Consider the following 14,238-nt stretch of genomic DNA (forward strand, 5'->3'; position numbering starts at 1 on the left):
GCCGAATGAGGTGGGCATCGACACATGGCACCATTTTTCACACGAGGAGACCGAGGTTCAGAGGCCAACAACCTGTATAAGATCATATACTGGGAAGCCTTGGTCCAGTTCATATTCCAGTTTTAACATGAAAGAATGCTTTGAACACTCCACTGCGCTGGACTTTAACAGCTGGGTGCAAAATACTGGAAAACTTAAATCCTTTCCACAGACCGGGAGTTTCCCATCACCAGCACCACACTCTACACAGCTTGGTCTCACCCTTAGGAATCACCACCTCTTCACTCACCTCCAGGAAGCCTGAACTCTTGCCCCGCCAGCCAGTCTTCCCCCCCCCCCCAAACCCCGCCCCTTCACGGGTGGCGCCGCCTTTGACCTTCAAACTACATCTCCCATAAAGCCGTGCGAGGACACCGGCCCTCTACCGGAAGTCAGGAAGGTTCCATCCGGCCCCAGGAGCTGTGAGTGTGGGGGTTTACCCGTCTCTCGACCGCGTCGTGGTTTCCGCTATTCTGGTCCGCTTTTGGTCAGTAGCAGTCGGCGGCGAGTCGTCGGCCCTAGGCGGGGCCGGGGACCGGCTGTCCGCGCTCTTTCGTCCCTGCGCCGTCGGCCGGGCCCTGCGATTCGAGCGGCGCAGCCTCGCGCCGGGGCGCGGGCGAGGGAGCGGTGACCCCGCGGCGCGGGTCCGGGAGGGAGCGCCCGGGGCGCGCAGCCGGCGCTGCTGCTGGGGCCTTTCCAGCCCGGTCTTTGAAGTGGGGGAAGGAAAATGCTGCCTCGGATGTGATTTCACATTAAAAGAAGGAGTCTCACAGTAGTGGCAAGAAGGGGAATCCGCCAAGGAGCGGTCGGTGCCCTGAGGGACAGCGTAGCCGAGGTCGGCCGCGTCTCTGTTGAGCCTTGTTACCTTGGGCGAGTCATGGGCCCCGAGTTACACACCGCTTCGGTCAAATCAAACCTCCTGAGAATGGCTAGAAAGCTATAGAATGTTTTTAAAAATATGTTTGACAGCATTAGAGAACTATCAAGACAATAAGGAGTTAAGATGGCATGGTCTCAGAACGAAGGGAGGTGCAGAAGAGAGCTCAGTATTCAGGGCTCCTTTTCTCCTCCAGGCGTTTGTTGATTCACAAACAGGCACCTAGAGTGTTAGATGCTGAGAAGAGTTTGAGGTGGTGTAATAGGAGTGTAAGGGCCAAAATTAAGTTCATGGCTTCCCAAGGAGGAGAGCCTTCAGAATTACACTGGAGAACTAGGTAACCACAACATGGGAGCAAGGGCAAAGGAGAAGCAGCCAAGCTTTTGAATAGCGCAATACCGGCTTGAATTAAGAGGCCTTTAAAGCCGAGATTCTTTTAAATGACCTCTCGGAATAGTCCGTGCGCCTCCTGGAAAGCAAGGGCAGCGTGTAGGTAACTGAATCACCTCATTCTGCCTTCAAATCCTTACCCTCTGGAGGACTTGTCAATGAGACATGAAAAAGTAAATGTAGCCAGAGCTGGATTTCAGAGTTTGTGTGCTTCTCTGGAATCAGTAATGGTTCTGTTTCTAGATGGCTTTTATGCTGAGAAAGCTAAGGGGTGGGGTGGGGGGCAGTGTACATTTCCCACTTGATCCTGAAAATACTGCATTATCATAAGTATCACACTGGGGCTACTGACGGGCACTGTACTTTCAGAGGGCAGTTTTGCAGTCCCTGGAATGGCCTGTGGGGAGGGTGAGGAAGTGATCATGACTTCAGAACGTGGGCAGTGAAATATTGCGTAAAGTAAACCTAACTAAAGGATCTGTATGATGAGATTTTATAGAAAATAAATTTAAGGGAAAGGCAACTTAGATGGGAGACTACAGGAGTCAATGTATAGCAGTGCTTCAAAACAAAGCCCTGAAAAGTTGTCTTTTGTTATTCATAATACTTTTAAAGCATTTAGAAATCTCAGTATGAAGAGAATGGTCAGGTAAATGCTAGAGTAAATCAAAAGAAACTAAAAAATTGTTTTCTAATATAAAAGTTACTCCTACTAATTTAAGTTATAAACAGATTTTCATTATTAGGTTTTATCCAAATGTTTACATTCCTGTGGGCATATTTTACCTATTTATAGTTTTCACCTTGTTTATAAGTAGTAGAATGATACAAACAGGACAGGTGAACGAACCACAAAATAAAGTTAATCTCTCGCCCATTTTTCCCCTACTCCTACTATAAAATTGATCTGCCAAATTGTAGTGTCAGAACCCTAGAAACAACCCTAGAAAATTCATCCTTCTTTTTAGCCTAAATTTCTTATTGCTTAGAATAGTGGAAGCCTAATTAGAAGCCCAAATCTTTTCTTAACAGCATTTCATAGAAAAACATTCATACCTTAAAAAAAAAGTACTTTCAGGAGTTTATAGACAACTGAAACATGAACCATTTCCACCAAAAATAGCTCAGTTTGTGCCCTACCACATTTAATTCATGCTTAGGAACATTTATTAAGAGGTATGAAACAGTTATTTTCTATATATTTTTTCTTACTGAAACGAGTGACAAAGCAGACAAAGTTAAGGGTTTAAAAAGTTTCTGTGATTCAAGCGTAGACAAAGTGACCATTAGAACAGTGTCCAATAATAGATAAAAAATATGTATGCTCATCTGATTTATGACAAAGATAATACTGCAGTGCAAAGGGACAAGATAGTAATTTCAAGAATGATGCCAAGTCATATGGATTACCCAATGAGATAAAAATGTATCTTGACCCCTACCTCACACCATGAACAAAAATCAGTTCCTGATGGATTGCAGAATTGTGCAAGAAAAAGCAGTAAGTGGTTTTCGTGAGAAACTTAGCTTTTGAATAATTTGTTATAGGATCACAATTTCCCTTGAGGGCAGGGACCTGTTTCTGGTACCTGAGAATCTAAGGGAATACTTCTTGTCATCTGCTAAAATCTGCCTTTCTATCTGCTTTTTAACCCTCCTCCATTGAAGTACCTCTGGTCTACTTCAAATACCTGCTTCTCTTTGTGGAGCTGTTACCTGACTCCCTCTCTCAAGGATATGGCCCCTCATTTGTATTATCAAAGATCTGTATGTTATTTTTTATCACCTTATGTTGAATTATATTTAAAATTCTCAACTGATGACAATTTTTAAATGTTTGCTGTGATGACAGTTGACTGCTAATTACGTTTTGAAGAGTATATTGTTTTAGAAACCATAACTGTTATTCTAATTATATCAGCACTCATTGATGTAAAGAGCAATTGCAAATGAGTTTTTTCTATTTTCCTTATTTTTTAAGGAAGAAATGTCTTCTATAAAAAGAAGTCCAAAGCAAGAAATAGTTTCCCAATTTCACTATTCAGCTGCAGAAGGAGACATTGCCAGATTAACAGTAATACTCAGTCATTCTCCATCTCTTCTCAATGAAACTTCTGAAAATGGCTGGACTGCTTTAATGTATGCTGCAAGGAATGGGCACCCAGATGCTGTCCAATTTCTACTTGAGAAAGGGTAAACATTTTAGGCTATACCACCTGAAGGATTATGTGGTTTAATTTCTGGGTTACATCTTTTAAATTTTCTTGTAGCCATATTTATGTCATTGGACTTGTAAATAACTCATTAACCAGTTTTATTTTGTAAAAATGTAGCATAATTTCTAACTAAAAGCTTATAACTTATTTTATTGAGGAATTAACTTTTCATGCTTAATAGCAAAGCAAATTTATGAATTAATCTAATATCTTTTCCCAAATGTAAATCTACCCACTATGATTACCATGAGTCTCTTATAAAATTTTAATACCTCATAGCACATACTGCTTTTTAATTTTATAATTCTCTAGAAAATTGAAATATCCACTATCTCTAACTTTTCATCACTTATAATTTTTTTAACCTTCCCACTTATAAATGATGTACTAAAAGAAAAAAAATGTATGTAATCATTAAATAGAGGGGCTATGATATGATCTGGAAATATTATAGTAAATACTAGAGAAAACATTATTTCCTATTATATTTTTCCTTTTATCTATAGGTGTGACAGATCCGTTGTCAACAAATCAAGGCAGACTGCACTAGATATTGCTAAATTTTGGGGTTACAAGCATATAGCTAACTTACTAGCTAATGATAAAGGTGGGAAGAAGCCTTGGTTCCTAACCAATGAAGTAGAAGAATGTGAAAATTATTTTGGCAAAACACTGCTGGACCGGAAAAGCGAAAAAAGAAATAATTCTGACTGGCTACTAGCTAAAGAAAGCCATCCCGCCACCGTCTATATCCTTTTCTCAGATTTAAGTCCCTTGGTTACTCTGGGTGGCAACAAAGAAAGCTCCCAGCAGCCAGAAGTCAGGCTTTGTCAGCTGAACTACACAGATGTAAAGGATTATTTGGCTCAGCCTGAAAAGATCACCTTGATTTTTCTTGGAGTAGAGCTTGAAATGAAAAAAGATTTACTTAATTATGCTGGGGAAGTCCCCAGAGAAGAAGAAGATGGGTTGGTTGCCTGGTTTGCTGTAGGTATAGATCCTGTTGCTGCAGAAGAATTTAAGCAAAGACATGAAAGTTGTTACTTTCTTCACCCTCCAATGCCAGCCCTTCTGCAGCTGAAAGAAAATGAAGCTGGTAAGAAGTGGACACTGTGTACTTGTATTGGTGGTAATCTGGCTTTTGAAACTCTCATTGAAACTCTCATATGTATCCACAGTTTCTAGGGGGCCTGCTTTTTCCAGTAAGCAGTGAAATTAAGCTGTCTCTTGGTTAGAAACTGTAAAGTTCTCACCCAAGGGAACTGCTCTTTTGGGCAGTTTCAGCAGTCTTAATCAGCCAAGATAAATTCCCTTAGAATTAACCCGAATGCATGATGGTTTCCTTTGACTCTTCAGTGAATTGCTATTGAGCGCCTGCTGTACAGCGAGCCTGATGGCAAAGACTTTACTGTTTTGTTTTGTTTTCTGTCGCTGAGCATGCCAGTTCATGTGGTGCCCTTTATGCCATGGTAAGAAACTAGGAATTTTAGTCTAAATTCCATTTAAATATTATAACCTGACCTATGTTTAAGAAAAAAAACAAAACCCCTCACTTTGGCTGCTTTGTAGATCATGAATTGTAGGTAATTAAGTATGGACGTCAGGAGTCTTGCGAGGTGATTAGAAATGCCCACGTCCCAGGTAAGAGATTGTGTTGGCTCGCATTGGTGGAGTGGTGGGCAGAGAGATTGAGACATTCTGGAGGTGGAACTGATAGGGCTTGATCAGTAGGTGGAAACTATTATACGTGAGAGAGAGAAGATAATAACTTGGACTATCAGGTGAATTAAGGTGATAATAGTAGAGATGGTATAAAGGAGGTACATTCAAGATATATTTTTGAGAGAAAATTGAGAGTAGTTGATGGAATGAGGATAGAGTATATAATAATGAAGGGAAGGATCAGGAATGACTGCTAGGTTTGAGACATTAGTAATTTGGTAGATAGTAATACTATTTTTTGATAAAATAATGTAGGGTGATGGGTAGAGCAAGGGAACCATGACAGACTTGAAGTAAGTAAATCAAGATCATTAGTTTTGAGCTGCTAAGTTTTAGAGGTTATTAGAATCTGGAGAGAGGACAGGATAGGTCTAAACTGGAGATACCCATATGGGAGTCATCAACACAAAGATGGTATTTAAATTCTAGGAAACTACTGAGATTACTTAGAGAGTTGAGAGCAAATAGGAAAAAGAATCTCAGAATCATACCTGAATCCCTCTCAATTTAGAGGGCAGGTAAAAGTAGAGGAGCCATCAAAAGTGATGTTAACGTGTAGCCATAAAGAGACATGGAAACCATGAGAACGGAGTATTTTTTGGAGGTACTGGTCAAATGTATTGAATGCTATTGAGAATTTGAATAAGATGAAGACAGTTTTTTTTTAAAGGATCTTTGGTTTTGGTAGTATGAAGGTGTTGGTAAGTTTGACAAGAGGAGTGTCAGTGGAGTGGAAGGAACAGAAGCTAGATTATAATAGATTGAGGAGCTAATGGGAGGTGAGGACAGGGTCATCTGTCAGTGTTCACCTTCCCTTAGGTGATGTGGAAGGCCCTTCCAGAGACATGAATGTTGTAAATAACAGTCTTTTTTGTAATACTCTGTGCAGTTTCCAGTCATAAATAGGATATGTTCCACAGTGACATGGACCAGTAGTGGTTTAGTCACCAAGGTAGAGATGGGTTCCAACAATCTCCTAGTAATATTGCGTTTTATAATTCAAGTCCAAGTTAGGAACTGCCTTTGAAATGTATTTTTATAAAAGTCTCCATTATAAAGTCACTATTTGTAAAGTCACTATACACCAGAATCTTGTATACCCAAAATTTCAAAATCACCTAGAATAAAAGCCTGAGCTAATACAGTGTGTAAGATGGATGTTAGTATATCGGTCTTATATGCAAGGTATATTTTCTTAGTTCAAATTAAAGTTAAATCTAATTTTCATTTGTTATATGTAGAATTAAATCTTTTACTTTAAAAGAAATGTATACATCATAAAAATAGGAATACTAAACCCTTGATCACACAGCTATTCAGAAGTATATGTCTTTATTATGACTTCAGAACATTTATACAATATATGTCTTTATTATGACTTAAGAATATTTTACTTATATAGTAATTTGTTTACAATTTGTCACAGAATTAAAACTTTTTGTGTTTCTCTTAAAGGGGTTGTAGCTCAAGCAAGATCTGTTCTTGCCTGGCACAGTCGATATAAGTTCTGCCCCACCTGTGGAAGTGCAACTAAGATTGAAGAAGGTGGCTATAAAAGAGTATGCTTAAAAGAAGACTGTCCTAGCCTCCATGGCGTTCACAATACATCATATCCAAGAGTTGGTAAGCCTTTTCTTTTACAGTGAAATCTCAGCTATCTGGAATCTTGGGGAATAAGACATTCTGCAAAAACAAGATTTTCAGTTGCTAAGGGGTTGACCTTTTTATTAAAAGCATGTTTAATTTTACCATTAAGACTATAAGTATTAAGTTATTACGTACTTTCATGACTTAAGTAAAGGGCATTGTACATAATTAGCTATTTCTTAACTCTGGGTTAATCAATATGAATTCGATGTGTTGAGATATATGATTTCAAAAGCCCACCAGTCTGGATCCACTTAGTGCAGAGACACACAAAAAGAGCCCCAACAATTCAGTGCCTGTTTGGAGGCATCACCAAAGCAGTACAGCCTAGAGCTAGCTTCTCATAACTACTCGTATCTGCCTATACCTTCTCTGCTTCTCATTGCTGCTTTGAGTCTGCTGCGGATTTGGAAATCTGATAACTGTGTGAAAAAAGAATGGACAAACTAAACAACACCTAAGGAGGTCTCATGGGAGTAAATAAAGTACATGGCCTTAGTGACATCTGTTTTTACTGTTTGAGAGCCTTTTACATCCGGATCCTGGATCTCAGTCATGATATAAAGAGGATAATACACTAGATTAGTGACTTCCGGAGACATGAACTGTTATTTAATTTAAATGTATATGTATTTTTTAATGGCTTAAACTTAATCATAGAGCCACCTTAGCTTTTAAAAACATTTTGTTAAGGATTGGGATGGAAGGGAGAGGGAAATCCACTACATTTACTATGGTAAAATTTGAAATTTCATCATGCCATGTATTATCTACTCACACTTCTTTCTTATAAAAAAATATGAATATGCCTAACATACCGTAAGTACACAATAAATGTTGCTGCTAAGATGAGATGAAAATGATCTTTTAGCTTACTGACAGAGTTCTGTACAACTTCCCTGAAACACCGTCACTGGGCAGAAAGAAGCAATCTCTAGTAACTAGATAAGAGTCCTATTCTTACAGTAGATACACCTTTTAACTATCCTACTAGACAGTGACTATACGTACACAATGAGTCCAAATTATTTTTTCCTGTCATTCATATATCTGATTTTTTTAAATAGATCCAGTAGTAATCATGCAAGTTATTCATCCGGATGGAACCAAATGTCTTTTAGGAAGGCAGAAAAGATTTCCCCCAGGCATGTTTACTTGCCTTGCTGGATTTATTGAACCTGGTAAGCCTTTTTAAAGTAACTTTTGTAATAATTTTTATTTAACTTATAATTTCCAAATAAAAATTTTAGACAGTGTTGAGAAGTTATCTTTGATAAATTATCATGTTATAAAATGGATATTTTAAATATTTTCTGTGTATCTTAAATGATTTTTTTTTTACTAATGGAATAATTTTGTATGTTTTAAAAATTTAATATTTGCTCTTTCATATATCTTTCATATATTACTGTTACCCTTGTATCAGTATGATTTACACCTCACTTTCTTCTGTGCTAGACTCAGCTGTTACCTTTTCAAATAGTCCTTCCCTGAAAGCCCCAAAGACATTAGCACAATCCCTATTACCTTGCCAGTTTTTTGCTATAGCACTCATCACCACCTAACACAGTATCTATGTGTGTATCTATCTACCTATCTGTCTCTCTATTTATCTGCTCATACCAGAAAGTACGTTCCGTAAGGGCAGAGACTTTGTTTTACTCATCAGTTTATCCCAAACCCTTAACGCAGTGCCTTTTATTTAGTAGGAGTTCAATAAATATTTGTGGAATAAATGAATGAATATATCTCAATACATTTTTAATCTCAACTTCCAATATTAATCTGCATTACTAGATAATAATAGTAGTAAACACATGTAGAACCACACACTCTGTTCCGAAGGCTTTCCATATATTAAATCATGTGATCCTCAGCAGTTTTACAGATTGGGCACTAAGGCAACTTGCCCCAAATCAAGCAGCTAGTAAATGATAGGGCAGGGATGCACACCTGGGCAGTTTGGCACTGAGTCCATGCTCTTTATCACTATGCTGCCTCTAGTAGCTCTAGGTTATTTTTTTTTTTAATGCCTTGTAGTGTTCCATTTATGAATATCCTGCAATTTATCTGCTCTACTGTTGGACATTTAACTTATTTCAAAGCTCTTGCTATATTACAAGCAACACTGCAATGAATAGTTTTATACCCATCCTTGTACACATTTGCAAGAGTTATCTAGGGTATATATCTGGTAGTAACATTGCTAGGTCATAGAATATGAGCGTCTTAACCTTTCGAGATATTGCCAAGTTGCTCTCTAAAGTGTCCCTGCCAATTTACATTCCTTCTTGCACTACATGAAATGTTCTGTTATTCCACATCCTCACCAAGTTAGAATTTTCAGACTTTTTAATCTGTCATTCTGATGGGTATGAAACAGTATGTCACTGTAGTTTTCATTTCTATTTCCCTGCTAATGGAGTATCTTTTCCAGATGTGTAAGAGACATCCAGTTTTCTTTATCCCTGAGGTTTACAATGTTTATGTCCTTTGCCTATTTTTTTGGTGGTTTATCCTTTTTTCTTACTGATTTTATGAGTTTTTAAATATGTATTGTATGCTAATCTTTAGTCTTGCAAATATCTTAAGCTAGTCTATGTTTATCTTTTCACTGTTTTTTGTGAACATAAGTTGTTGATTTCAATATAGGAAATGGATCAGTCTATTTGAAAAAGAAAGCTCTATTTAAATAGCACAGTATTTCTAAACTTCCAGATAAATGTAACTTAGAATCTATTCCCTCTATCCTAATTCTCAATCCCAACAAATCAAAATATAAAGTATACATTTATAGGCATTTTATTTTATCAAAGTTGAGTCAACAGTCATCTAGAGCAGCGATTTTCAACCTTTTTCATCTCATGGCACACAAAAACTAATTACTAAAATTCTGTGGCACACCAAAAAATGTATTTTTGCAGATCTGACAAATAAAATATGTATAATTTTGATTGACTTCAAAAAAATAATAGTAATTACCTACCCTTTTGGCTCCAAAGTGACTTTTTTAAAAAGCAGGTGCCTATCTTTGTATATGACAATTTCTGGTACCAAGAATTAACAAATCAGATGCAACCTTACTATGCAACATAACCAATAAGATGCAGCTCTGTTATATACCTATTTATTTATTGTTCAAGACAGGGCATTCACATAGGATGTCTGTTGTTGTGTTGGCTGTTAACATGTTTTACTTGACACTCTAAAGGGAAAGAGGTCAGTGCCTCTGACTAAACAGTCAGATTTTGCATGTTTAAAAAATATTTGTGGCCCAGCCAGGCATGGTCCAGAGGTTGAGCATCTACCTATGATCCAGGAGATTGCTGTTCTATTCCCCATCAGGACACATGTGTGGGTTGTGGGCTCGATCCCCAGTGTGGGGTGTGCAGGAGGCAGCCGATCAATGAGTGTCTCATCATTGATGTTTCTATCTCTCTCTCCCTCTTCCTTCCTCTCTCTCAAATCAATAAAGATATATTTAAAAATATATATATACACAAATATATATATGTATTTGTGGCACACTGGTTGAAAATCATTGATCTAGAGGAAAATAATCATTTGGAAAGAAATTCTGAGTTTTATTTAATGTGGTTTTTAAACTTTTAGCGTTAGTGCTTTCTAACTATTTTGAAAAGAGTTGTCTGCAATAATTGACAACATAAGAAAAAAAGAGTTTGGAGATTTTAGTGAGGAAAAGACTAGCCATTAAAAAATAGTTATAATTTATAACTATTTAGTGATAATATATAAGTGAAATACTAGATAAAGTGTTTACATAGTGTTTAACCAATAGTAGGTACTAGATAGTTGTAGATGTAATTTTTTAAATGTAACTGAAAATTTGGACCTTTAAGAAATGAAAAATTTGTTAGTATTTGGATTCTGTATGTGGTCATAAACTTTAAGAAATAAAGTTTTCTTGGATTCCAATCTAGTTTTAGACTTCTGCTTTCTGATGCTTTGAATTGGGTTTTTGTCCAAAGTGATTTCCAAATGTTTGAACCATTCAAAGCACAGTATGTCCAGGGTGTGTTCGTCAGCTGTTTGTTCTTTTGCCCCATGTGATTAGGGGAGACGATAGAAGATGCTGTTCGGAGAGAAGTAGAAGAGGAAAGTGGAGTCAAAGTTGGCCATGTTCAGTATGTCTCTTGTCAACCATGGCCAATGCCCTCCTCCTTAATGATTGGTTGCTTAGCTGTGGCGGTGTCTACAGAAATTAAAGTTGACAAGAATGAAATAGAGGATGCCCGCTGGTTCACTAGAGAACAGGTAAAGTTCAACTTAATTTCCTTCTTCTATTGATTGCTCTCCGACTATATCGGTTTAGGCATGCAGCAAGGATACTTGTTTTCAACAAGTTGAATGAATGGCCATGGCCCTCTCATCATGCATGGATTACAATGTAATTGATATGTCCTGTGTTAACTCCTTCTCTGAGATTCTTCTAGTAATGCTGATTTTGTGCCATTTCCTAATTTCAAATGCCATTCCTTTGGATTAATACCTTTCAATGGACTTAAAATAGGTAACCATTATTTCAGAGATGAGAAACAGGAATATTATTTTCAGAGATTTTATATTTTAATGTATTGCTTTAAAACAGTTACCTCTCAAAAATATCACTAAATAAGCTTAAAATTTGTGAAAAGTTCTTGTTCAGTTTAAAATATACTTAAAGATAAGAATGACAAAACTGTATAACAAAGATACACTCACAGGAGCTTTTTAAAACATGACTAAGTGTTATAATGAGAGACGAATTACTTGTCTGTGTTTTGCATGACACAGAATATTTGTACAGAAAACAAATGATTATACTACAGTACTGAAGACTGAAATCCTTCTATGTTTAAATATAATTAATTTTATTTTATGCTCAACCTCCAAAAGCAGAAATTAGATTTTTTTTCAGAATTTTATAAAATGGAACCTGTCCCAAAAGTTGACTTTACTTTGAAAATAAGTGTGGAGCATATACTTTGCTTTTTCATGACCTTATCTTCATAAGAAAGTATGCCTTTCTCAAATATTTTAAAAATTGAATCACTAACTCATTGAAGCAACTAAAGATACTGTACTAAATTTTGCATGTTGAATATGGATATTATCAATTTCTACTATTGCTATTCACTGTAAAAGTCATCACATTTTAGTCGAATCATATAAGCATAGAAATGGTATTAAGTATGACAGCGTTGAAACCTAATGCATTTTATTATGGTATGTTTTAGGTTGTGGATGTTCTGACCAAGGGGAAGCAACAGGCATTCTTCGTGCCACCAAGCCGAGCTATTGCACATCAATTAATCAAACACTGGGTTGGAATGAACCCCAATCTCTAAATCAAATAACTAGACTTTTACTGAGTACTAATTGATTTCAGATATCACTTATTCCTCATGTGAGATTGGAAGTGTTCAGTGCTCTTTAGAATGTCACAACACAAAATATCATATTAGATTTTAGAAATTTTTTCAAAGTGTACTTTTCATCTTAACCACAGAATTCTTATCTTTATAAATTACAACATTGCCTCAGATTTTGTTAAATCTGGATCACCCTTCTGTAAACATTTTTTGGTTGTGCTCCACAATTTTATCTCACAAAACCGTATTTCTAATAAGAGAGAAACCATGTTGTAAAGAAGTATGTTCTAAAAACTGTAGGTAAACCTAAATTCCAGCACTTCTTATAAGCATTAGACCAGACATTGAAGACCCTTCACTGAAATTAAACATATCTGAAAGGAATTCTCAAAGGTCAGATATTAAATCTCAGATGGATTTACATATTTAATAAAAACACTGGCTTTATGTCATATCGTTTTTGAGAAATGAGACAAAATAATTTTAATAAATTTTGAACTTGATTTTTTAGTCTTTTCAGTACCATAAAGTTTCTTTCAGTTGTCAGTAGATAGTTTTTTTCTCATCTTCCCATTGTAATTCACCTTTTTCTCCTGGTTCCATTGTTCTAGCAGTGGTGTAGTTACAGTGTTACTATTAGTCTACTTCATCAGTGTTAAGAATTTTTTATTTTGACAACTCTACTGGTGATCAGAATAAGTGAGAGCATACTATTGTGTTTGGGACCTCCTCCTTAAACCTAAAATAAATCTATTTATCTGTTAGTTCTATTAAAAGTCTTAAGACAAATCAGGATTCTCTGCTTTTTCACTGAAATCAAACATATTTGAAAGAAATTCTCTCCTCAAAGGTCATATGTTATATAAATCCCAGATGTATTTACATATATTTTCAAAAACACTGGCATTATTCCATTTTCTGATAAGGGTTGTATCTGTATTAACAAAAAAGTTATATAATCATTAGTAATAACATTTATTAAACTCAAATACAATATTTTGGTTTTGGCCTTCAATAATCACATTCTAAGAAGCTTTTATAAAATAACTATATCTTAGAAATGAATCGGTAAGATTTTAAAGGAATTGTAGTAATTCACAATTTTGCAATATAGAACTATCATATTTTACAAGGCTCTTTTGAAATTGTTTTAAAAGGTAATGTTTAAATATGTAAATTTATATAATTTGGCTGTATACTATAGTATGTTAGAACTAGAAGAGACTGTAAGGATAATATATATAGTTCATTGCCCTTCTTTTATAGATAAGGTAAAAGGAATCCTGAAAGGTGAATTTAATTAATTCATTAAAGGTGAATTTAATTAATTTATGATAAATATTACTCAGTTACACTTTACAATTTTTAATACAATTAATTATAATTACAATTAAGTAACTTAATTACAAATCTATACAGTGTAACCCAGTGTAGGATTCTCCCTCTAACAGGAAATAGAAACTATTACTTAAAGTATATGTAGGATAAATCAAAATAACATAATAAATTTAATTTACCAAATATTGTTAATGAAAATTTTAGATACTAAAATTTATTTAACTTAAATAATTTTATTAGATAAAACTTTAATTTACTGATAAGCAGTGGTTTTCTTAGTAACTGATGAAGGCTTATTGGTAGCAGGACTTTAAATAAAATTGAGACTTACACAGTACATTTTAGATTCATAATAAAATTTGAACTACATAGGTATATAGAAAAGGATGTGCCATGATTATTACAAAGAATAATGACCTATGGTTCACTTTTACTTCAAATGTACTTTTAACACTTACAGATTCCAAGATTATATCAAAAATTTCAGGTTTCCATAATGTTAGAGTAGCAAAGTAAAATACAAATTATTTAAAAAATGTAGTTATAAATTTAATTTTTGATATTTAATCCTGTACTCAGGGAAAATCAGAAGCTAAGTAAATTATTGTTTTAATAATTATTCTTAAATTGCTAACCT

The 14,238-nt window shown here is 35.6% G+C and overlaps 1 protein-coding gene across 3 annotated transcripts; it reads left to right on the forward strand.

Annotated features, from left to right (window-relative positions):
• The first annotated feature begins 389 nt into the window (after positions 1–389).
• NUDT12 (nudix hydrolase 12) lies at positions 390–13,251 on the forward strand. 3 transcript variants are annotated; one of them, XM_081133267.1, is made up of 8 exons: positions 449–526; positions 2,652–2,807; positions 3,288–3,499; positions 4,029–4,618; positions 6,700–6,867; positions 7,959–8,072; positions 10,967–11,166; positions 12,129–13,054. In XM_081133267.1, exons 2-8 carry the CDS (start codon positions 2,757–2,759, stop codon positions 12,237–12,239), a joined length of 1,446 nt encoding a protein of 481 aa, XP_080989393.1. In that variant the 5' UTR covers positions 449–526; positions 2,652–2,756; the 3' UTR covers positions 12,240–13,054. The 3 variants fall into 3 exon arrangements, with proteins under 3 accessions (XP_080989395.1, XP_080989394.1, XP_080989393.1); XM_081133269.1 differs by lacking the exon at positions 2,652–2,807 and having other exon boundaries at positions 390–461; positions 12,129–13,251; XM_081133268.1 differs by lacking the exon at positions 2,652–2,807 and having other exon boundaries at positions 430–526; positions 12,129–13,249.
• The last annotated feature ends 987 nt before the right edge of the window (positions 13,252–14,238 follow it).

Source organism: Miniopterus schreibersii, assembly GCF_964146895.1.
Source record: "Miniopterus schreibersii genome assembly, chromosome: 3".
NCBI lineage: Eukaryota > Metazoa > Chordata > Mammalia > Chiroptera > Miniopteridae > Miniopterus > Miniopterus schreibersii.